The sequence below is a fragment of the Salvia miltiorrhiza genome, chromosome 1 (assembly GCF_028751815.1).
Source record: "Salvia miltiorrhiza cultivar Shanhuang (shh) chromosome 1, IMPLAD_Smil_shh, whole genome shotgun sequence".
In the NCBI taxonomy this organism is placed as follows: domain Eukaryota; kingdom Viridiplantae; phylum Streptophyta; class Magnoliopsida; order Lamiales; family Lamiaceae; genus Salvia; species Salvia miltiorrhiza.
Window position 1 is genome coordinate 18,615,706 of NC_080387.1, and position 24,636 is coordinate 18,640,341.

Genomic DNA, 24,636 nt, shown 5'->3' on the forward strand with positions numbered 1-24,636 from the left:
GGTAAATACTTATATTTATATAAGTATACATTTGTGCGAACAAATGTATATGTCATGCTTATTAAAAGTAACAATTATTATAAACAGGGTGAGATTTTTATGTAGTACTTTCTATAAAATAAATAAGTTATGTATCAATGCTCATAAAAAAATAAGTTTTGTAGCACATTCTCTCTCCATATCTAATGGTCCCCACATATATCACTTCTCTCTCTCAATATCTAATAAAAAAAAATTATTAAAAATGTCCACATCCCCACAAAATCTCGGCTACAGCACTTCAAATGAAAAAGTAAGTCAATTTTCGAATCTTCTATCAAAATTAATTTTGTCCTATATTGTCTTTTTCTCTCTCTTCCTACACGAACCCTAGCCTCCCGTGTATGCACAGAATTTTCACGCATGACATCTCTTTTGCTCAAGAAAATTTCCAAGTGAAACTACCGTGTGTGCACACCATTTCCCTCTCTCGTACAAGCTCAAATTTCACCCAATTTGACAGCAAAATTTCACTCAATTTCACGCCTCTCACTCTTTTCTACAAACTACCTACCGTGTGTGGTTTGAAAATTGAAACCCCAAAGCCGTGTACTCCATAATAGAGCAAAAACGACTTCGTGAATTATTCTATCTTCTCAATTAACAATGAGTGAAACTGAATCCGACTACTCGAGAGAGGAAGAACAACCTGTAGAACAAGGCCATCGCCCGAGTACATCGAGGAGGGAAAAATACCCGACGCCGAATCCGGTAAGTAACCGTGAAATATATTTGTTAAAAATTGAATTTATGTGTTTTATATTGTTAAATTGAGCACAATAGTTGATTATTAGGTGTTTATGTATGGCATAATGTTGGTAATTTGCGAAATTTTGAATCTGGAAAGTTTTTTGAACAACCGTGTACAACTGTGTATGGTTCTTCAGTACACAGTTGTACACGATTAAGTATTTATGTGACACGATTAGTATTAAATGATTTAATATGCTCTAATTATGTATTTTCAACGTATAGATGTATTTTTCGTGGTAGATTTAACCGTGTACAACCGTACACGGTTTGTTCATCCGTACACGGTTGTACACGGTTGTACACGGTTGGTCTATAATCGTACACGATTGTACACGGTTGGTCTATATAATCGTACACGGTTGATATTTTTTGATATTGATCATCATTTTGAATTAATTGCAGCCTCCGAGGCATGTTTGGTTACGTCCGTACATGCAAAGTTATAACGGACGAATCAATCACTACATAAGGGACAAAACATTGAAGGAAGTGGAGACATGTCTGACGCATTACCGGTGTTTAGAAGAATTTAAAAGTGGTCCGTTTGGGCATTTACTTAAGTTGAGGAGGCAGGATAGTGCGAATGCCGCACTGCACCATCTTCTTGCACGGGAGTTGTATGACGAAGAATTCGGTGCGTGGGAGAAGTGGTTCCACGTTGGTGGACACGACATTCGATTCAGCGCAATGGAGTATTGTCTGGTGACGGGGTTGTGCTTCGGGCCATCCCCGCAGCATTTTGATCCTAATGTGGATCACCGTGTTGGGAAGCAGAGTCTATGGCACCGAGTTTTGAAAGGCAAGAAGGTGGAAGTGAAGGATCTGCGGAAGCGGTTCGTTAACCGCAGTATGGGCAATAGTGCCCAGGATTATTTGAGGGTGGGCAATATTCTCGTGGCGTATGATCTCATCTTCTGTAAAGATTATAAACACGTGCACGAATGGGTGTGGGCACTGATCGAGGACGATCAGGCATGGAGCGACTTCCCGTGGGGCTCTTACTCATTCCAGATTTTGTGCCATGGGATGAGTGCGTTGAAGAAGCATCCCTCGGAGATTACCGGGACTAGGAGGACGTACCACTTCTATGGGCCCATGTGGGCATTACAGATTTGGTCGTACGAGGCCATTCCGAGGTTGGGCCGCGCGTGTGGGCTGAAAGACTCGAGCTTCCAGATGCCACGATTTGTCAACTGGTCGACTTGGAAGTCGGCTTGTGGCTTCGAGCACTTTTTCGATATTAATGAGGTAATTATTGTTGTTTTTTTACAGTTTCAATCCTTTTATTATGTTATGATTAACGAATAATGAAAAATGATCGATTCATCTTTGTGCAGGACGAGTGTCACCGGACACTCGAACCGGTCGAGGAGGAGTATGATTCATGGTATTTGCAGACCCTGAGGCTTCCCAAGCCTTTTTCTGTACGATACCATCCTGGAGGGAGATATGCCGGCTTGACAGAGCCACTTGTACCGGAACCGCCTCCTCCTCTTAGGCCTCCTCCTGTTAGGCCTCAACCTGTTAGGCCTCCCCCTGTGCCGAGGAGTAGCTCACGAGCAGAGAGGGCTCGTGAGAAGCAGCCTGTCCATGTCCATGTCGAGCGACATAGACAGACGTATGAGGAACCGGCTGGCAGCCCGTCGAAGCGACGCAGGTCAGAGGAGTTTGATGATAGGGAGCCTCAGGCAGATCGAGATGAGGATTATTGGAGGCGACGCGATGATGACCTGATTGCCCGTATCACACAGGAGCAGATCCGGACCGTGATCCCTGAGATGCGGCGCGAGATACGGCGCGAGCTTGTAGATGACGACTCTGAGCATGGACTGGTCGCCAAAATTACGAGGAAGGTCATAGCCGCTGTGAAGGACATCTTTGGGAGACGCTCTTCTTCGAGGAGGCATAGATCATCATCCAGCCATGTCAGCCGTCATAGACACGGGAGTGAGGAGTTCGACCAGCCGAGACCCAGTCACAGACGGTCTACATCTCACATTCCTAGTCCTGGGCGATCATTTCGTGAGGATCAGCCTCATGTGAGCCATAGGCACTCAGTTGGAGAGCCGGATCGGCAGCATCGGAGTCATAGTCGATCACAGCATGGAGAGGATCCACCTCTTGGCAGTCAGAGACGATCAGAGCATGGAGAAGATCCACCCCATGCGAGTCAGCAGCGATCTGCCTCACGTCACAGTGAGAGGCAGACATCTTTGAGGCGATCCGCCTCACATCACAGTGATCGCCCAGGGCCATCGGCTGGGTACCATAGTCCAGAGACCCCTGCGCCTAAGGCGGGGGATGTAAGTGATGATCTGAATGTTTCCTGGACTTCGTCAGAGGAGGAGGCGGGTGCTAGAGAGAGGCCTCAATTGGTTATTGACCCGGCCTTGCCATATGGTAAGGCCCTGCTGAAGGCGAAGAAGCGGGGCTTCAAGACGTTTATGAGATCGCCGCCGGGTACTTATGTGCAAGTGATCGAGACGGGTTGGGCGATGTCCCAGGAGCTATTCCACAAGATTATGAATCCTCGCGAGGAGTTGGACGGGGAGGTATAATAATTTGATTTTACTGTGTTTCTTAAGATTTGCATTGTACATAATTAATCATGATTTTTTTAAGCAGATATTAGACCTCTGGAATCTGAAGGCTCTCCGACGGCTCCGTCAAAATCAGCAGTGGATAGCTCGGGGGAGACGAGGCTCGTTGCAGGCGTGACACGGGAGAGAACGCCGATAGCTTTTCTGGATTTTTATGTAAGTTTTTGATAGAATAATTTTTGTTTATGTATATACAACTACCTATAAATTAATCATGAATCTGTGATTGTAGGAGACCCTTTTGAGAGAGTTCAGGTCGTTGCATCCGGATGAGCCAGATTGGGACAACATTCGGGATCGACACGGATACGAGGAGTGGGTGGTGCCCGACAAGCTGATCGCCATGTTTAATGGAACTGATTCAGGCCATACATGGCCTTGGTTGGAAGCGAAAGAGGTAAGTATAATATAAACATATTTTGGAATTTTTTAACTGAAATACGTAACGTTTCTAAATATTTTTCATATTGTGTTGCAGATTTTTGCTATTTGCAATGTCGATAAGAGTCATTGGTGTACTGTGGTTATATCTATCTCCGCATGGGAGGTGAGAGTGTATGACTCACTGGCACATGTGGAAGGTGCACGAAAGCGTCGACTAAATGCAATGAAGCCAATCACTCGCCTGATGCCTAAATTGCTGCACACTGTGGGTTATTATACACACACTCCCGTGAGGTTTGTGCACGCTCCAGATATGGCTATGAATGTCGTCATCATGCCAAACAGAGAGCAATTCATCCAACAAGATAGTGTAAGTTGTGGTGTGTTTGCATGTGCTTATCTGGATCGTTTGATTTGTGGCGCACCAACACGTGAGCAGCTGAGGACACGTGAGCAGATACAAAAGTATCGACAAATTATAGCTGTTAGGATATGGGAGTTGTGTACGGATCCTCCCCCTATTCGGTTTAGCTGATGAACAATTTTTTTGTGTTTAAAACGAATGTCTCTTAAAATACACTTGATTTGCTGTTGTTTTGTGGTTTGATTTGTGCTTATGTTTGGTGGTTTGCTGTTTTTGTGTTTGGCAGGGTTGTTGGTTGTTAAAATACGATTGATTTTATGACTTGTTGGTGTTTTTGGGGTGAACAAGGGCTGAATGGCATTTGTACACGGTTAGACCCTAACCGTGTACAGTTTCTCGAAACCGTGTACACAACCGTGCACGGAAGAACTCGAAACCGTGTACAGCACACGGCCAAACACTGAACCGTGTCACCGTGCACGACTGCGTGTTCATCGGTACACGGTTGCGTACACGATTGTCCCAAAGTGTACACGGTTAGGGTCTAACCGTGTACAGAGGGCAGGCAACCGATTTTCAGCCCAAAAACACCTGTTTTTTGAATTTTAAAGCCAAATCAACATGTAGCAACAACAAATTCAATGTTGAAACAACAATCAAACAACCAAATTCATTTTCAAGATCAAATCGAGGACATGCATTCCAGAATCACTCACAACCTAACATTTTGAGGACATGCATTCCTAGTGTGTGTTCCACTCCTACAAATTCTGCATTTCTTCTTTCGCCGCCTTCGTGCATCGGGTGGTTGCTCGACACCCTCCACCGGCACGTTCAAGTCCAATGGTCCCACTTGCGCTTTGCATCTCCGGGCATTGTGACCTCCACCCTTGCAACGTGAGCATACTTGAGGTCGAGAATTAGGAGTACCCGAATTAGGAGGAGCCGAATTAGGAGGACCCTCAACTGCTGAACGAGCCCTACTCAACTTCGGTCGTCCCGCATGGACCGTGATATCCGGGGGTTTCACAAAATAGGCTGATATCTCATCGGGCACATTCCAATACGTAGGATGTGGAACGGGAACAATACGCTCCATATATGTAGCCAACAGCACAGATTGTTTGAAATATCCTCCAACAAAATCCGTGACTTGCAGTCCTGCACGCCTAATAAATGCAAAGATAAAAAGATAAATTTACAAAAAATTAATTCAATATGCAAAATTTGTAATAAATGAGGTACCTAATAGCGGCACAAGCATGACGACACGGAATGTCATCCAGGTCGAACTGAGCACAACTACAAGTCCGATTCTCGAGATCGACAATGTAGAATGCATGATCATCCTCAATACTAAACATGTGCGTCGTCGTCCCTCGAACGGCCAATTGCCGACCCGCTTCGACAGCCACATGCAACTTTCCCTCTACTACCTCAGTCAACTCATGTGACCTCGATGCAGCCGAGATGCGTCGCCTATCGAACCATTTCTCCATAATGGCTCGATAGGTCTCGATCAATGAAGCAACCGGGAGGCGTCGTGCCCACAACAGTCTACTGTTCATCGTCTCGGCAGCATTCGACGTCATGAAACTCGTGCGTCGTACAGGGCACTTGGACCTGGCCCATCTCTCCACACCAATAGTGTCGAGGCGTGTGTGCGCGTTGACTTTCAGTACTTGAAGCGCAGAAAAATTCCTTTGAAAGTCGTCTGATCGATAGGAATATGCCGCTGCTTTGAAGACTGCAGCTACATGCTGCCCATAATACGCGAGATTCTTCTGGATATGGTAATAGCACAACCCGTGAGGGACGTTCGGGTAGACACACTCCACAGCATTTCTGATGCTCTTGTGCTGATCAGACACAATCAAGAGATCATCCGGCTGACCAAAGCAAGTCCGTAGTCGGTGGAAGAACCAAGTCCAAGACTCGTCGTTCTCGATAGGACCAAGCCCAACTGCGAGAGGAAATATTGCTTCGTTCCCATCCTTTGTAACAGCGACGAACAAAATACCGCCGTTCCTTCCCTTCAGATGGGTCCCGTCTACGACGATGACTGGCCTCAAGTAACCCTTCTCAAAGGCAGCCACGCTCTGTCCAAGTGCAACAAACATATGATGGAACTTGCCATCATCCTTCATCTCAAGGTCGTATAATGTGCCGGGATTACTCATTCTCAGCATATACAAATACGATGGGAGCATCTGATACGAGTTCCCAAAATCACCATACGTCATCTCAATCGCGATGTTTCTTGCACGGAGAGCGAAGCTGTAATTGATCTCAATACCGAATAAGCGCTGCATCTCTGACATCATCTCCTTCGGCTTCAAAACGACCCCCTCGCCTACCAATTTCCGTGCAAAATATCTTCCAACAACCCTCGCCGGAATCTGTCTCGGGGCAGTGCGATTCAAATCCGTGTGGCAGGTATGATCCATCACCACCTTGATCACTCTCCATATCGATGCACTCTGAACGGCTCACAGCATGAACGGACAACCGTTGCCATGCTTGCAAACAAACCACAAACGGGTCGTACTGGAACGATGCACGGCGTACTCCACGTGATTCTCCATATGGTACAGGCCAACAGCGATTGCCAAATCATCCTTCGACCGGAATAGAGCCCCCACTGATAATATCCCGCTCTCCAATACGTTAGAATCCTCCCAACCTAATGCCGGCGCATCGTCAAAATCGAGGACTGGAATCCCCCAGTCACGTGCCTCAAGCTGCTGAACTCCAACACGAGGCTCAACATCGGGCTGATCATCCGATGTGAAATTCTGAGGCCCTGTCTCCACGCTTCCTGTTCAGTCGACACTGAATCCAATATCTCTCTGCGTCGTATCGCCTCTTCTTCCTCATCCGAAGACTCGGACTCGTCTTCCTCCTCCTGCGACGATGAATCGTCCCTACTATCATCGTGTGTAGGGATACTTCTTCCAATGTCCATCTCAATAGGAAACATAGTAGACCGATGTCCCTCATAATATACCCGCTCTTGAGTCTGAGGAACCGGAGCCGCAGACTGTTTGCCCTTCTCGATCACGTAAACAACGAGATATTTCTTATGCTCGGAAATCAGCCGGTTCAAATCCGAATCAGTCTTCAAAGCCACTTTTATTCTTCGCCCTTCGTCCGTGGTCGATGTGTAGAAAAGCATATAAGTGGATCGACCATCCTCGTTTAATTGATCGTGCACCTCTTGCATCAACTTCGCATGACAAAGGTCTTCCTTAGACATGTACAATACAACCTCATCGCCTCCTTCATACTCGGTTAATTTCCACTAACCACTGTGCCGTATAACGATTGCTTGAAACGACATCTGCTTCAAAACGACAAAAATACAACATTTAAATACACAAACAGGAAACCGTGTACCCCAATACATCAACTGAATATACAAACATGCTAAAAATAACCTCAAAATCATATTCAACCCAACCGTGTACAGCAAATTCGACCACCGTGTACAACCGTGTACACAACCGTGTACACGGAAACCCTAACCGTGTACAACAGAACACTAAGGGTTCAAAAATAAGGTAATTTGCGTACAGAGTGTTTTTTTATGCCGTTTTTTAGTCCAAAACATGTAATAAGCCATATATATAACATAATTATTGAAATAAACAACAAAAAATCACTAAAACTCAAACCGTGTACAACCGTGTACTCTAGAACATCAACCGTGTACTCTAGAACACCAACCGTGTACAGCCGAAATTTAAAAAAAAAATGTATTTCACATACCTTATGTAATACAAGCCTTTAGATGATTTTTTTTTGAATTTTTGAGCAACCGTGTATGAGTCGTGTATGTGTATTGAGAGGATTTTCTTCTTCTTTCTTGTTCAAATGTCTGATGAATGAACATTTGGTTGGTATCATTCATTAACTACCCACAGCAACCGTGTACGGAGCATTTAATTTCGTGAATTTAAGGTTGTTTCCTTAACAAGTGTTTGAGTTGGTGTAAATGCACCCAACAACCATAATATCACATAAAATCACGCCATAAACGTGAATAGAGAGAGAGAATCAGATTTTGCTTATTTTTAAACCAGAGAGAGAGAGAGAATTGCATTTTCATTTGTTTGCTTATTTAATCTAGTTTATACTAGCTTTATTGTCGATTTGTAAGTAGGTTGATTAACTCGTTATAATATATATTGAGTTTGATGATATGATATATATCTTGTATCTCGTTATATATATCTTTAATTTTAACGTGAATAGAGAGAGAATCAGATTTTGGTTTTATTTGGTTATTTTTAAATCAAAAATAAGTAATATGTCACTATCATTCACTTTATTGACTTGTACTTATGTACTTTAGGTCAAATGTGCTACAAAACTTATTTATTTATGGGGTGTGATACAAAACTTATTTATTTTATCAAAAATGCTACTACTATGTATTGTCACTTATAAACAAATGTAATCATTTATGATTCAGAGTTTCGGGTCTGGGCGCGGGCCGTGTCGGGCGCGGGTCGGGGCGGACCCGTCCCACTGGTGTGCGACCGTCGCACCAGAGACCTACTCCGAATACAATAATTACGTTATCATTAGAATGCATAAGATTTATTTTACATTGTTACTATCAATAATGTTTAATATTTGTGAATTTAAGATACAAATATATACTACTACATTTTAAACAGATATGAATAATTTGAATACATTTCTCCATGTATGCAATATGAGAATTAATCAATTAATAGTAATCATCATTATATATAAACTTGATTTCCAGAAGAATGAAACAAAATATTTGCAAGTGTGGAGTTGAGTAAAAGGCCCAAGGCTGGAATTTCAACGTCAATATTTGGGTTAGATTCACGTCTTTTTCCTTTGTGATCATTATTACTTTAAGATAGAAAAATACTCCACGAGGATAGCTAGCTCAATAGTTTAGGACATTTACAAGTTCAAGCGTAAGGTGCCGAAGAAAGTGTAAGGTATTTATCGAAATAATGAAACTTAGAGCACCCACACGGGTGACTCGAGTCACTCACTGTATCGGGTACTCTACTGCAGCGCGGCACGACTCGAGGCTGCCCCGATTTATCGGGTGATGCCTGATCTCTTTCAATCAACGCGCGTGTCACTCACGCGCCTATTAAAAAAAAATTGAATTTTGAATCAATGGCTTCCCAACAGCTTCTTCACCTTTTTTTTGTTTTTCTCCCAACGGCTTCATAGCCGTTTCTTCAACTTTTTTTTAATATATATATATATATATATATATATATATATATATATTCCTTTCTATAAATACATCTCCCTTATTTCTTCATTCACACACCCAAATAATTTTCTCTTTCAATCTTCCTCTATTTCTCCTTCAATCTTCCTCTATTTTCCTTCAAAAAATGGAATGGTTCGATGATACTTCATCGTCTTCGTCCGACGAGGTAGCGCAGGTGATCATCGATGAGATCCAGGAGCAGAAACAATTTATTGCTCAAATGTACTCCCAACCGGAGCCGAAACGTGTTGTTCATCACCGACACTACGTTTACCGTGATCGTGAGGCTGCCCATTTATGTCTTATGCAAGACTACTTTAACGACAATCCAACGTACGGGCCTATATTTTTCCGACGTCGTTTTCGAATGCAGAAGGAGTTGGTCTTGCACATAGTCGATGCTGTGCAAGATGAAGATACTTACTTCCAGATGAGCTATGATGCACGAGGTCGGAACTCTCTCACGCCTTTGCAGAAATGCACGGTGGCTATCCGCCAATTAGCCTTCGGTGTCAGTGCGGATACTTTCGACGAGTATCTCAAGATCGCCGACACGACGGGGCGTCTATGCCTCAAGAAATTCTGCAAGGCTGTTATCCAGGCTTACGCAGCCAAGTATCTTCGACATCCTACGGCGGCGGACATCCAACGCCTTCTTTAGATGCACGAGGCGCGACACGAATTTTTCGGGATGCTCGAAAGTCTTGATTGTATGCATTGGGTGTGGAAGAATTGCCCAAAGGCGTGGCACGACGCATATACACGCGGTGATCAAGGGGATCCGCCCACCTTGATCTTGGAGGCCGTTGCATCCCACGATTTGTGGATTTGGCATGCCTTCTTCAGTGTCGTCGGTTCGAACAACGACATCAACATTCTGAACCAGTCGCCTCTGTTTTCCGACGTGTTGGATGGAACGGCGGCACTGGTGATCTTTGAGGCCAACCGGCGCTACTACCAGATGAGCTACTACTTGTGCGACAGCATATATCCAGAGTGGCGCTGCTTCGTCAAGAGTCCGCCGATGGTGATCAATCCAAAGGAGGAGAGGTTCAAGAAGATGCAAGAATCGGCATGGAAGGATGTCGAATGTGCATTTGGAGTGCTTCAAGCTCGATGGGGAATCATTCGAAGTTTGGCGCGGGGTTGGTACGTCGAATATCTCAAGGACATCATGATGTGTTGCATCATTCTCCGCAACATGATTATTGAGAACGAAGGTGAAAGAGCTACCCATTGGAGAGATGACGACACAGGACACGTGGCGTCTAGCAGTGACTCGACGGAGAGTGTTCGAGCAACCCCGGTTTGTTTTGAGCAATATGTGCATAGAGATGCACTTCTCCGAGATAGGCATATGCACGCTCAACTCCAAAATGATTTGATCGAGCACGTTTGGGCACGTTTCGAACCTCTAGGGTCGGAATAGTTATTTGAGGATATGTTTTTAAATTTTTAAGATTTATGTAATTTTTTTTATGTAATTTTTAGGATTTTCAAATTAATGCAATTAAATCTAAATGAAAAATACAAAAATCAAAACTTAAAAAATCAAGTCAACTATCAAGTCACCCCATTGTGACTCAATATGGTCCCTCTTCTATCAGGTTAGCTATCAAGTCTATATAATTAGGTATTTTAATTTGGAAGCTAAATTTATAAAACAAAATAATAAATTTACAATTATTATTTAGATTAGGACTACGAAAAAGGTAATTTTTGAACAAATGTCCAATTGTAAGTCGATACTGAGTTGGGCTGCGAACAAATGTCTGCTGCGCATCTTCGTTGACAGCCCAATTGATAATAATTAATAGAGGTATTCTATTAGATACAATATCCCCTTTTGTCAAAAAAAGAAAAAGATATTTAATGTATTTTATGCAAAAAGAAAAGGGTATTTAAAATCCCCTTTCTCTAGCGCTTGAAAGAAACAATTTTGTTTCATACCTAAAAAGCCCTAATTTTTTTTTTCCATTTCTCGGTGAAAGCTTGATTTAGATGGAGGCAGGGCAGCCGAAGCACAAGAAATTAGCAAAGCGCGGCAAGAATGCATACAATTGTCAAATAAATAATCTTGACGATGGCTGTCTCATGCTAATTTTCAGCTTCCTCTGCCCCATTCCAGGTATGGATTTATTGTTCCTATGATATTTAAGCTATTTATTATTGGTTGAATTACTGATTTTGTGAGTCAATTGTTTCTTTGAATCCGTATTATGAATATCTTTAGTTATGTTTGAAGTCGTTTCGAACTTTAATTTGGTTTATTATGCGGCAATTTGATGAGAAATTGGAGTTATATAGTGTAACTGCCCAAACAGTTGTGTTTTTTGTTTATTATAGTTGGATTGTTGAAGTTAAAAGCAGTGTAATTGTTACAAGCTTGCTTTTTTTTTTTACTGATTGAACGCCAATATTCTTTTTTGTACTTAAATTTAATTGGCTTTTGGTAACCAAGGTGTGTATATCGAGTTTAATTATAGTAAAGATTCTTCATTTGCACTTCTTGATTTTTGGTGAGGTATTCATGTATAAAAGTTTCAACTTTGTGAGTAGATAATCGTTTGTATCCGTTATATCCCTATTCACGTTTCGATGTTTTTGTTAATTTCACACGTATTTAACTCATTTTTCATTCGGTAGAATTAAAAAGTTCGTATATGGATATGGTAAATTCATGGGGGTACTTTTGAATATTCGAGTGTGAGTAGCATTCTCTGCGACTTTGCCCATCCTTAGGCCATGCCTAATGGGATTCTAAATCTCTCTATCATCCTAGATGTGCATACATTTCAATTATGGTAGTATTCTGTCATGATTTTTTGTTGAGATTGCAGATCGGTATAACACCGCCCTCGTTTGCCGCAGATGGCGTTTCCTAGCATGCCACCCTCGGCTTTGGTTGCGAGTTGATAGGTCTGTCAATGATTTATCTGAGCCTGGAGTTTACCCCAATATTGAGACAGCTGTCTCTGTGGCAAGGTCAGTGAAGCTTCATATGTTGATGTTGAGTGTTGGGGAACGAATCTACTAGGGAAAGGAAAAACTCTTCAGCTTAATGATTTGCAGGCCTGGGGACACTATATTGATTGCAGCTGGAGGGATTCACCGCACGTCCAATATTCAGATCAAAAAGCCTCTTTGTCTGGTAATTTATGAGCCCTTTGCCGTATATTTGGAGTTTATTCCATAATCTCCTGTCATTTGTCTCATCTTTGTTTCCGTTTCTGGTATGTCTGAGAAAAGTGGAGTTTGCCTTAGACATATCTGTTTGTGTGTTGAGCTTAGAACAGTGTGTGCGTCGTGCTGTTATCTTCGTTTCTATCTTTTGTTCTGGATAAGGAGCAGTGTACGATCATCAAAGGCGATCATCAATATGAAATACAGAAATGTGGTTGAAGAAAATCACTTGCATTGGTACCAAAAGTTGCAAAAAATATATGCTTCCACCACAGCACCAATTTGTAGCTGTATGTAGGAGCATTACCTGCAAGTGTGCCGAACATAATTGATCAATGTGATAAGATAAGGTTCTGTAAGAGGGGGAGAGGAAAAGTACAATGAATATTTGGTAGGTAATAGGTATACAAATTTAGCCTTGCAGCCAACTTCTTTATTCTATTATGACATGCCTAAAAATCATACTCAAAGTTTGGACTTCTCAGTTTAGTTGCAGAGATGATGATTGCTAAAGTTATTATTGTCCAAAAAGAATGCCGTTATAAAACTTTAAAATAGACAGAAATCATTATTCCCCTTATTGCTCGATTACCTATTGGTAACTCCTAGTTAATTTTGTTGGTTTGTTATTATTGTTCACATTCATATTCCTTTGTTGAATTTCTTTAAATATGTTTAGGTGGTCATCCTTTATACTGTCATCCTCGATCTTTTTTCCTTACTTTCATCTGAGAGTCTGATAATGGGTGATTGATGATATGAGGGGTTCGGTTTCAGGATGTCTTTATGTTTGTGATTTATGTCGTTTAACCTTTTCAATTGACTCATACCATATGATACAGAAAAGTGCCTTATCTCCACCTTTTAATCTCAGATCGGTGCCGGTGAACTTCCTGATGATACAACACTCATCTGCTCCCGTGGTTCTGAGAGGTTTGCTGCATTTGGAGTTTCCTTTCTTAAGTTTATAAAGAGTTTTGTGTTGGATACGACATATACTTGTATTACATGCTCATAATCACAACAGCAATGTCTGATATACATCATATACTTGCATTACATGCTGCACTACGATTGTCTTTCCATGCATTCTATGGGTTCCCACTTCACAGTTGAGATTCACACCACTAAGCCATAAGGGGGAAATATGACGATGATCGAGTTCAATAGTTAATACTCCAGTGACCAGTCATGTGTTTTCAGTGGTCATATTTTTGTGGTTGTTTAGAAATTAATCAGTTGGTGTCGAGCATTCTATGGGTTAGTAAATTGAATGAACCTTACCAGTTTGAACAATTTTAGAAAGTGTAGTTTCGTTGTGATTCTACAGTGCCCTGGAGTTCTTGGCAACTTGTAAACTGGCTAATCTGACTGTGAGAGCAGAGCTCGGTTGCTGCCTTCTGCACAGGAGCGGGAGGCTAACGATTGATGGCTGTATTCTCCAATGCGAGACGAATCCCTTAGACCATCTCTCTCATGCCATTGTGACCACTGCAAGCCCTCCCAATGGAGTTCCAGCTGCACTAAAGAACAATGGTGATTGTGTTACTGTAATGCGAACAAGGATCGAGGGAGGCGCAAAGGCTGTCTTGACAAGCGGAACACTCTCCCTGCAGCGAGTACGAGTCATATATACTCGCACTTCCCTGTTTTTCTGGTTCAGTGTTGAGCTTTCAGACTGATTCGTGTCGCCATCCAAGCTGTAGGTGGACCTTTTTCTTAATATTCATTCTTTTTCCCCCCTTTGGAAAGAAAAAAGAAAAGAAAAGAAAAATCTTATGCATTTCTTTCTCTAAAGTGGAATCTTATCTGCAATGTTGTCTGAAATAGTTTGTAGTTGTAATTGTAGTTTGGTTCTAGGTTGTATATAAATTTTCCAGCCACTTGTTGGTACGGAATCTGTGACAGTAGGCCTTATAATTTGATTGCCGACTAATGTTTAATTTATGGGAATATCTGACAGAATGCAGTGCTTACTTTTTACGTATCTTCTCATTGCAATGGCCGCTCTACCCTAATTTCCAATTCAACTCAAGACAAGGGGCTGGTCTCGATCTCGCTTGGTGGTAGCATTTACTTTGAAGGATTAACTTTGATATATAAAAATAGTAAGACTAATTCTTTATTTACTTAAATAGATTGAGATTTTTGAATATTCCAAGGCTTTTGATTATTTATATTATTTAGGTTAATTTTGCTTGATTTTTATCTCAATGAAAGTGTGAGATTGGTGAAAAGATTGGTGAAATTCTACTCTTGTAAATAAAAATATTCAATCATGCATTTTATGTATCATGCAAAATAAACGCTCCCTAAATATTGAATTTTGTTGGTGATATGCAAAATCTGAACTTGATGGAAGCTATTATTTCAACTTTGAATGTCAGATATTAAGAGAGATTAATTGGCAAACAGGAGCTGCTCTGTTTCTGGTGAGAAATATATAGAAATTCAATTCAATACAAAGTTGAGGCAACATGGAACAAATCGAAGGAAAGCAGAGGCTAATTACAGAGTTCACGAGCAATCCCAAGGCGAGAATTGACAGTGTCGAACAAAATCCTGAGATTCTGCTGCTGCAAATTGGCTATCACATTGAGCACCGAGTTGACATTGTTCGGCGCCGCAGCCATCGCCAAGCACGCCAACGACCCCGAGCTACTGTGGATCAACACGTTCTCCATCGGCAGCTTCAAATCCAGTCCCGTAAAATGAAACGTGACTGCCGGCGCTATCTCTTCGTTTGTCGCTGCGAAGCATGTGTCGAACGCCCCCAACGAGCTTATCGCCCCCGTGATCTGCTTCCTGAATTCATCACGGATGCTGTTGTATACGGGTTGGACGAACCGGGTTATCACCGTACCCGAATCTATTATGGTACCCGCCCCGGTGCTCGGGTCGAACGCTAGGAGCTCCGGTGCTATTGCCACGTTGACCCGTCCCACGCTGACTCCGGTCAGGTTCACGTAGTATAACGATGGGCGGTGCGGGTTCTTGAGGAGCGGGGTGGTCCGGATGTTCTTGGGTTGGCCCACCGGTCCGAGCTTGAGTGAGCCCGAGAAGTAGTACGACTTGAAGCTGGGCAGGCAGTACGAGAATACGCCCGAGTAGACCGACCCGGTTTGAGAGAGCAGAGACATTGATCCGCGGCCCAGACCCAATAGCCCTTGGGGCGGGATCGACCCGCCCGAGACCGCGTTGATGCACCCGAAAGCGTAGTTGGGAATGGCGTCGTTGCCTAATGTGAGGGTGTCGCGTGATAGCGTGGCCGAGAGGGTCGACCCAGAGCCGTAGGATCGGTTAAAGAGGCACGAACCCGACCCGACCGTCGGGCACGAGACCCCGCTGACTTGGGTGCATTCGGGTACGGAGCAGTCCAACGAGGCGTAGGTGGAGGAGGCATTGGAGGCGAAGAGGGTGGACGAGCAGCCGGTGCAACCGCTGCATGGGAACCATGCAGCGTCGTTGCTGGTGTCCAAGACCACGAAGAAGAGCTGGCCCGGAGTCCCGATCTTGACCCGGACGACGTAGTTACCCGTGTTTATAACCTGGCCCGGGGCGATAGGGGCGGAGGCGGGTTTGGGCGAGACGAGGCTCGACAAGTAGGAAACCCTTTTCGGGTCGCTGGAGGCCATGGTGAGGATGGTGTCGACCCATGAAGTGGCGGGTTTGGGCGACACCAACGGTGAGCATTTGCCGTAAATGTGGATCACGGATAGATCCGATTCGGGAGAAGAACATGGGTCAAAAACCGCACCATTGCAAGCTGTGGAGAGACAAATGAAGAAGATTAATGTTGCAAGAATATTGGAAGAGTGTTCCATTGGATTGTTTGATGAGGATAAGGGCGATGGTTGCTACAAGATATTGTAAGAGGATTTTATAGATAAAAGTAGAGAGATGGTGAGCACCAAAAAAAGTTGTAGAGAATTGAAAATATTAATATATTATTGTTCAATAAATTTTTATTTTTTATATTAATTTTAAAATTTATACTATTAAAATTATTATTATTATTATTATTATTATTATTATTATTATTATTATTTTGCATACTCATACCGTTGAGTGTAAAATTAATCTCAACAGAAAAATAGTAACTAAAAACGGAAAATAACACGAGAATTTACGTGGTTCGATTATGAAGATCTACATTCACAGAGGTTGCTCGAGTTTTCATTATATATCGGAGTTATTACATTTATTACAAGATAATTTTGTATAGAGATCTAGAGTCCCCCAAATTTAATAATGAAATTATTACATTTATTACAAGATAATTTTGTATAGAGAGAGTCCCCCAAATTTAATAATGAAAGTCCTATTTATAAGCATCAAAATAAACCTGAGCTCATTAACTCAAGCAATTAGGCCCAAGTCTTGGTACACTGCTCTTCATCTTGAAATTGAGTTGTCAGAGATGGCGTTTGACATGGCTGGAATATCAGGACCGAGGCAGAACTGAGCTTGCCAAGGTGAGAGTCGGGTTAAGTCAGGCATGTCAAGTCAGCGCTGCACCAAATATTAAAAATAACAATAATAATAATAAGAATAAAGAGAAATATGTCAGTCCTCTTATGCACAGTGCTGGTGTGTATTTCACTCATCATCACATACATCTTCACCCAAAATTTATACTGAAACGATATTATTTCTATCCAATATACATTATGAGGTCGGTTCTATTTTTTTCATGTAGTCATCTTTATATCTCATTAGTATATTTATGCCAATTAACCATACTTATGTCATGTCACTACGTCGGATAATAGACGAATATATGCAAAATGAGAAAAAATTAATAGTTGAATATTTTAAATACAGTTTTAAAAGTTTATGTGCAAAATAAGAATTTGTTGAAAATTCTATAATTTATGTGCAATTAACTAGGTCCATGATGGAGACAAAGAAATACAACTCAATTGATAAGATATTTTTCCTCAAATTAATAAATCGGGGGTTTGAGTCCCCACGTGTAAAAAAAATCTGGTCCGTGATGAATTATTAGAAGCTTCCCAATTATTAATAATAATGTTATGTACGTATAGCTTAAGGTTGAAGGGCCTGTGAAGTCGGAACCCACATTTGCAGGATGTTTTGTTTGATATGAGAAAAATGAGATACGAGACAAATTTATAGTGCATTAATAAGATTGTCCTTTTTGATATTTTACCCATCATGCATGTGGACCATCTATAGGTATTTTTGTAACCCAAATTGCGGGTATTAAATTAAGTCAAGTTGATATATATTCTTTAACTAATCATATATATATGCTCTTTCTTTTGCATGAAAGTTGGGTCGATGCAATCATACATCCTACATGTTTGTTAGGCAGGAATGGATATATTTTTAAATACTCTTTGTTTGAGGTGCAGAGAATAACAAAACTGCAATCGAATTGTTTAGTGTTTTCTAAATGCTAATCGCTTATTGGTTAGTACCGAATCGAATTGAATCAAATCGTTATTGAATCAGATACAATTATCCAATTTTTTTGGGATTATCGATTCAATCTCGATTAATATTTTGGAAAATAATTCAATTGCTGGTTAAATAGAAAAATCAATATGATTAATCGATTTACTGAATTTATAACATAATATTATATATAATTTTTTAATTATAATTTTCTAATCTAATCTGATATAACTAAATTTAAAATAAACAATTCTTATTTATTTAAAATCTAAACTCAAAGTTCCTAAATCTAAAATTCACGCATGCGCACAGCACGACATTCAGAGATGTCACGAGGCCGAATTCATATTTTAAATAGTCTTTGAGGTAGAGAATAACAAAACTGCAATCTCGTAAAAACATTATTATATGTGCTCGAATAATGTAGAGTGGGCTATTTCAATTAACATTGTCTTATTTATTGCAGTAAAAACATTATTATATATGCTTCGGAATAATGTAAACTGCACCATCTCAATTAACATTGTCTTATTTATTGCAGTCCATCAGGTTTGGAACGGCAAATGAACGTCGAAATAAATTTTTTTAATGAAAATTTTGAAGAAATCATCTATATGTAACAATTTGAGGGATGTGTCATTAAAGGAAAGAAACACATAATGTGAAAGTTGAAAAATTAATTTATGGACTTAAGCGAGCCTCGGTGTCATGAAACCTTTGTTTTGATCAAGTTGTCAAGTCTTATGGATTTGAAAAATATCTTGATGAAAGTTTTGTGTACAAAAAAGTTGACGGGAATAGTGTGGTGCTCTTGGTACTGCACGTAGATTATAACCTCTTGTTCGATCAAGACAAAAGAGTAATGTTGGAAGTTAGGGTATGGTTATCTAAGCAATTTGAGATGAAAGATTTAGGAAAAGCTGATCATATACTTGGGATTAGGGTCATTTTGAGATCGTAAGTTGAGAAAGCTTTGCTTATCAAAGCAATCTTAATTCTTACATCGAAATTGGGCTTAAGCACTTCAACATGCGAGATTTTAAGAAAGAATTTCTTCCTTTTAGACATGGAATCACTCTATTCAAGGACATATGTCCCAAAACACAAAACGAGACAGAGTAAATGAGACGAATTCCTTATGCTTCAGTAGCTGAAATTCTCATGTATGTTGTGTCGTGCACATACGAGGCATGATATTTGCTTTGTCATTGGCACGGTAGCATGACATCAAACTAACTCTGGTAAAGGATATTGGTCTGCTATAAAGAACATACTCATGTAGAGGTGGCCACGGTTCGGTTCCCGGTTCGAACCGGAATCGGAACCGCCGGTTCCCCGTTCCAAAAACTGGAACCGGAACCGAACCGAAAAATAACCCTCACGGTTTCGATTCCGAACCGTGAACTGGCGGTTCCGGTTTGAACCGTTAGAACCGTCCGTTTTTTTTTTTAAATGTAATTTGTATTATTTTATGTATTGTTGTGTAAAATTTAATGAAATTTGCTTTAATAAAATAAATGACACAAGAAAATATAAAGTTCATATACATTATTTTCTAAATTGAACTTATAATTCAAAGTTACACCTTACAACTCTTGTAAATAAAATTTACAAATTACAACATTTGAATGCTAAAATAAAATTAAGGCAATTTAGTTTACAACTTTTAATTGGGGAAAAAAAGAAATAAAGGAAATAGAACTTGAGCTTAATTATAACATTTAAGTTATAATTGAGTTGCCTACGTATCCCGAATGAATCAAAGTCCACGTAGTTCTCTTACCTTCGTCTTACCTTTGGTGACACCGCATAATCATGAAGTCTTCTACATGTCGAAGTCGAAGTCGTCGTCAAAGTCTTCGCCTTCGGTGCATTGAGATGACTCGCTCGCATCGGTGGTATTGCCTTCGGTGGTGGATATGGGGTACTCCACGAACAAATCATCCCATTTGTTTTCTTGCTCTCTTGCTTCGGCTAATGTATGATCTTTGAGCAATAGTTGAGCTTCAAGATTATGCGGTGCCATTTGGGATCTTCGTTCGTCGAGCATGTATCCTGTATCCCATTTATTTTATTTTAGTAAAGGATTTTCTTTATTTTCTTTTATTTTTTCGTTAATTTTTTATTTTCACATTTTTTATATTTTTTTCTTTTTTTCCAATTATTTCATCTTTTATAAAAATATTACATTTATTCATATCAATTGTTATTTTTTTCTTGCGACAATAATTATTTGACCAAATAACTAAAATTACAAGTTTTCATGCGTAAAAATAACAATTATCGTGAAAAAATACTAATAATTTTGAAATATTACATTTATTCATATGAATAATTAATTTTTATTAAGTCAATAATTACTCTTTTTCTATTTTTTTTTTATTTTTAAAAAATATTACCTTTATTCATATCAATGATTATTTTTTCTTACAACTATAAGTACTTGACCAAATCATTAAAATTACAAGGCGGTTCTCGGCACGGTTCCACGGTGCTAACCGTGAAACCTTCGGTTCACGGTTCCAAGGCGGTTATGGCACGGTTTCATCCCGGTTCCCGGTTTCACGGTTCGGTTTCGGTTCGGAACCGGGAACCGGCGGTTTGAGAAATCCGAACCGTAACCGAACTGGCCGAGCACAGTTTTGGTTCCGATTCGGAACCGTGTATTACGGTTTCGGTTCCAGAACCGTCCTGGACGGTCCGGTTCCCGGTTCCGGTTTTTTTGGCCACCTCTATACTCAAGTACCTCACGAAGACTAAGGATTACATGTTACAAATTAGTTTGCTAGTTAGTCAACTTTTGTAGGTATGTGTTTATCATTGAAAATGGAGCTGTTACATGGAGGAATGTGAAGTAGAAATGAATCGCATACTCTACCATATATGGAGGCTGAATATGTGGCAGCTTCAAAAGTTGCTAAGGAATTAATGTGTATGGCTAAGGAACTTCTTAATGAATTTAAAAATAATACACATATTACATGGTATCAACTAAAAGTATAGAATTGTTTAGTGTTTTCTAAATGGTGATCGCTTATCGGTTACTATCGAATCAAATTGAATCGAATTGTTATTGAATCGGATACAATTATTCAAATTTTTTTCGATTATCGATTCAATCTCGATTAATATTTTGAAGAATAATTCAATTGCTAGTTAAACCGAAAAATCAATATGATTAATCGATTTACTGAATTTGTAATTTTCTAATCTAATCTAATATAATTAAATTTAAAATAAACAATTCTAATTTATTTAAAATCTAAACTCTAAGTTCCTAAATCATGCATGCACACATCACAACATTCAGTCCCATGTAGCACGACCGCACCCCGCCGCCCCAGCTTCGATCATCGGTCGCTCGCACCAGCTACAGGCTTCAGTTGTCACAGTCCGCTATTGCTAAGGATGACTTAGTCGGGGTTATAACTCGAGATAGGGATAAAGAAGCGGGGAAAGAAAGGGGCAATTACATAACAATCAATAAAAGATCCATTTATCACATGCACCTCAGTGTTAAATCCTCGATAATAAACTAATGGACTCAGTGTATATTATGAGCGCATCATTTACTTAAAATAATAATAAATCGTCAAATATAAATCATCAAATTCATATAAGTCTGTATTTTATTAATAGATGCAGAACCCTAATTATCATAATAAATCCATAAATCAGTCATTAGAAGCATTTAATCCTCAATTAAAAGTTCGGTCTTACACTTGCAAAAAGAAAAAGAAAAAAAAAAAACGTATAAAGTTTTTTTCCCTGGTTATTTGGTTTAACAGAATTCAAATAAAAAAATCTAATCGATTGTCGAATAATCAAATTTTAAAAATCGAAATCAGTTATGGGTGCTTGCCAAGGAACGTGTTGTGGTTGATTTTCGGCATGCTTGTCGTGAAGTGAATATAGCTGCTCATTGTTTAGCTAATTTTGCTGCTTGGTCTAATGGTGTAATGATCTGGAAGTAAGGATTTCCTCCTTGACTTTCGGATATTGTCCACGGTGATTTACTTTAATATATAAGCTTGGGTTTCGTCTAAAAAAAATAAAAATATGGGTTCAACTCGGCTCTGATTCGGTTATTGAAATTAAGCTAATTTCGAGTTTCGATAATCAATTTTTTTATTTATTTATTTGGGTTTCCGAATCATTCCACAGTCCTATACTTGTTCATCAATTTTTATTTAGTACATGAATATAAACAAAATAACTTTTAACAATTCTTTAATTTATACCATATGCATCACTTTCATGAGTGCTAAATCCACGAAAAAGAGGTTTAACGACAATTATTTAGAAGTGTTAATTACCACTGAAATAACGATAATTATTAAATATTCAATTTTTTTTCAATATTAAAAAAATGAGTCAAATTAATTAATTAAAGAATTACAATCAAATGTATTATTGGTGTTACTGGTTGCTTGCTAGTATATTCTTTGGAAGGTCATGGGTCTTGATGATAACATTATCATTTTAATACAAATCTGTTATCTGACTAACGATTTTTTTCAGATTTGACCGCTTCCTATTAGTTTGCTTCTGGGTCAGTTGCCAATTGTCATTTTTTTTGTGTATTCGGACCATTGAACTGTCCAATTCACGATCGACTGGTCCGATCCAATCCGATCCGATTTTAAGATTATTGACTAAGAGCATTGGCATCGGACCTCCTCGATGCCCTACTCGAACTCGAGTAGCCACTCGAGTAGGCGATGCAAGTGAGTGCTACTCGAGTTATCGAGTATACTCGATAATTTTTTTTTTTTTTTTTTTTTAAATTCTATTCTCCTCTTTAAAAATTTCTCTCTCCTCTTTAAAAACTAAAAAAATCAAGTAGGCTATCAAGGAACCCCAATGCAGCACTACCTACTCAATAACACAAACACTATCAAGTAGGCTATCAAGGAGGCTATCAAGGAGGTCCCAATGCGAATGCTCTAAATCGATAATAATTTGATGTTACATATATATATATATAAAAGTTAAAAGATAATAATCCTTTATTTAGGGTCTCCTAAGTTACTGAGATTATATTAACTAAAGATTACTCGAGATTAAGTGTATTCAACATTATCTAAAATAAATTTTGTTACAGGAGAAGATCGATACTCTATATGTCATTGTTTCGAAGCTAAGTTGCGAGCCAAATCCATCTAACCAAAAATATATCATAACTTATCATGAAATTAAATCTTATCTGATCCATCTAATCAAACATCACCTTAGAATTTGGATTATTTGATCATCTAGAGACTAATAAACAATATCATTAGTTACATTTAGATTACATGGCATGGTAAAACATACGGCGAAGTACAATTTTTTTTTTTATTGATACTTTTGAATGAGAGTTATTTTAGTATATGTGTGTGTGAGAGAGAGTTATAATCTTAGTCAGTCAATTTGTAAAGATTGATCACCAAAAGATCTTATAGTGTACCTTGTAATGTTGATGAGCATAGTGAATTTGGTCATGAGGCACTCACGAGTTGTATTTATATTAACCGGTGAAAAAATAGACTCTGTGTTCTTTAATTTTCGCTGCATGTTGACTTGAATATTATCAACGTTTTGCTTGGTAACATTCCAATTAATATTATTCTTACAAATTGCATAGTGTTATTTGTGATAATTTGAGACATTAAACTCTTTCAACCTTCATTTTATAATGTAGTACAGGTGAATCTACGTGCTTTCTTGTATCATTCTACTACCAATCATTCTGATGCAAAGGCTTATTAAGTATTCCCTTTGTTCCATAAGAGTGTGTATGATCGTTAGTGCCACGAGTTTTAATAAATATTAAGTGAATGTGTTTTCTATAACAACATCTCTGCGCATTGAGCATTTAATTCTCGTTAAATTTTCGAAAGTCTAAAAAAAGAAAAAAAAAATGCAAATTTTCCCGTGAGACTGAGTGTATGGGTGAGACAGGTCGGGTTGGGGCTGAGGCGCGGGTCTAGGCGGATTTGGGTGTGGGCCTTGGCCGGATAATTTAAAGTAATTATTGTTGTCATGAAAAATAATAATCGATATGAAGAAAATTAATATTTTCAAACATTATTTTTCTTTATATCAATAATATTTTTTTGTTACAATAATAATTATTTGATCGAAGTAAGTACACTATCTTCGCACCCTTCGCTTTGCACCCGCGTCCTCCACTTCTCTGCCACTGCCAGTCAGGACTGGTTGAAAAATATGAATTATTCGAAGTAATTATTATTATGATGAAAAATAATAATCAACGTACAGAAAAGTAATGTTTTTGAAACATGATATTTTTTATATAAATAATTATTTTTTCTTACAATAATAATTATTTGATCAGAATAAGCACACTGTCGCCGCACCCTTCTCACCGCGCGTGCATTCTCGACAGCCCTGCCAGCCACCCGCGCCGACGCTGCTGCTGCTCTGCCAACCCCGCGCCCTCAATTTCGCGCCCACGTCTTTAGTCGGATCAGATCAGAATCAATCTCATCTATACATTCATGAGTTTCACCGGGAACAACTCAAAAATCAATTGACGTTTGAAAGATCCAATTGACGTTTGAAAGATCCAAGAGAGCTATTAATATTTTTTATTTAATCAAATTGCATCTACTTCTAAT

The 24,636-nt window shown here is 39.5% G+C and overlaps 4 protein-coding genes across 6 annotated transcripts; 2 read left to right on the forward strand and 2 right to left on the reverse strand.

Moving 5' to 3' along the window:
- Positions 1-5,815: 5,815 nt before the first annotated feature.
- LOC130992518 (uncharacterized) lies at positions 5,816-6,587 on the reverse strand. The gene is made up of 2 exons (XM_057917219.1): positions 5,898-6,587; positions 5,816-5,854 (listed from the first exon to the last, which is right to left on the reverse strand). Exons 1-2 carry the CDS (start codon positions 6,585-6,587, stop codon positions 5,816-5,818), a joined length of 729 nt encoding a protein of 242 aa, XP_057773202.1.
- A 2,946-nt stretch (positions 6,588-9,533) lies between these two features.
- LOC130992600 (uncharacterized) lies at positions 9,534-10,838 on the forward strand. The gene is made up of 2 exons (XM_057917342.1): positions 9,534-10,024; positions 10,256-10,838. Exons 1-2 carry the CDS (start codon positions 9,534-9,536, stop codon positions 10,836-10,838), a joined length of 1,074 nt encoding a protein of 357 aa, XP_057773325.1.
- Positions 10,839-11,308: 470 nt separating this feature from the next.
- On the forward strand, positions 11,309-16,444 carry LOC131006858 (F-box protein SKIP5-like). Of its 3 annotated transcripts, XR_009095796.1 has the most exons (7): positions 11,309-11,537; positions 12,250-12,394; positions 12,482-12,560; positions 13,467-13,525; positions 13,923-14,294; positions 14,556-14,700; positions 14,980-16,444. XR_009095796.1 is itself a non-coding variant. In XM_057934010.1 (6 exons), the coding sequence occupies exons 1-5, from the start codon at positions 11,411-11,413 to the stop codon at positions 14,272-14,274; spliced, it is 762 nt and encodes a 253-aa protein (XP_057789993.1). In that variant the 5' UTR covers positions 11,309-11,410; the 3' UTR covers positions 14,275-14,294; positions 14,980-16,444. The 3 variants fall into 3 exon arrangements, 2 of the variants coding, with proteins under 2 accessions (XP_057789993.1, XP_057789991.1); XM_057934010.1 differs by lacking the exon at positions 14,556-14,700; XM_057934008.1 differs by lacking the exon at positions 14,980-16,444 and having other exon boundaries at positions 14,556-14,875.
- LOC131006857 (aspartyl protease AED3-like) lies at positions 14,997-16,565 on the reverse strand. Its single transcript, XM_057934007.1, has one exon. The coding sequence runs from the start codon at positions 16,414-16,416 to the stop codon at positions 15,097-15,099; it is 1,320 nt and encodes a 439-aa protein (XP_057789990.1). The 5' UTR covers positions 16,417-16,565; the 3' UTR covers positions 14,997-15,096.
- Positions 16,566-24,636: the final 8,071 nt, after the last annotated feature.

Bases quoted from the DNA above. Each gene is read 5' to 3' on its own strand.
- LOC130992518 (XM_057917219.1), bottom strand. From the start codon at position 6,587: ATGGATCATACCTGCCACACGGATTTGAATCGCACTGCCCCGAGACAG. The intron at 5,855-5,897 runs GTAGCTGCAGTC...CCTATCGATCAG, and splicing joins TCGCGTATTATGGGCAGCAT to ACGACTTTCAAAGGAATTTT.
- LOC130992600 (XM_057917342.1), top strand. From the start codon at position 9,534: ATGGAATGGTTCGATGATACTTCATCGTCTTCGTCCGACGAGGTAGCG. The intron at 10,025-10,255 runs GTATCTTCGACA...TGCCTTCTTCAG, and splicing joins ATCCAGGCTTACGCAGCCAA to TGTCGTCGGTTCGAACAACG.
- LOC131006858 (XM_057934010.1), top strand. From the start codon at position 11,411: ATGGAGGCAGGGCAGCCGAAGCACAAGAAATTAGCAAAGCGCGGCAAG. The intron at 11,538-12,249 runs GTATGGATTTAT...TTGAGATTGCAG, and splicing joins CTTCCTCTGCCCCATTCCAG to ATCGGTATAACACCGCCCTC. The intron at 12,561-13,466 runs GTAATTTATGAG...TTTTAATCTCAG, and splicing joins TCAAAAAGCCTCTTTGTCTG to ATCGGTGCCGGTGAACTTCC.
- LOC131006857 (XM_057934007.1), bottom strand. From the start codon at position 16,416: ATGGAACACTCTTCCAATATTCTTGCAACATTAATCTTCTTCATTTGT.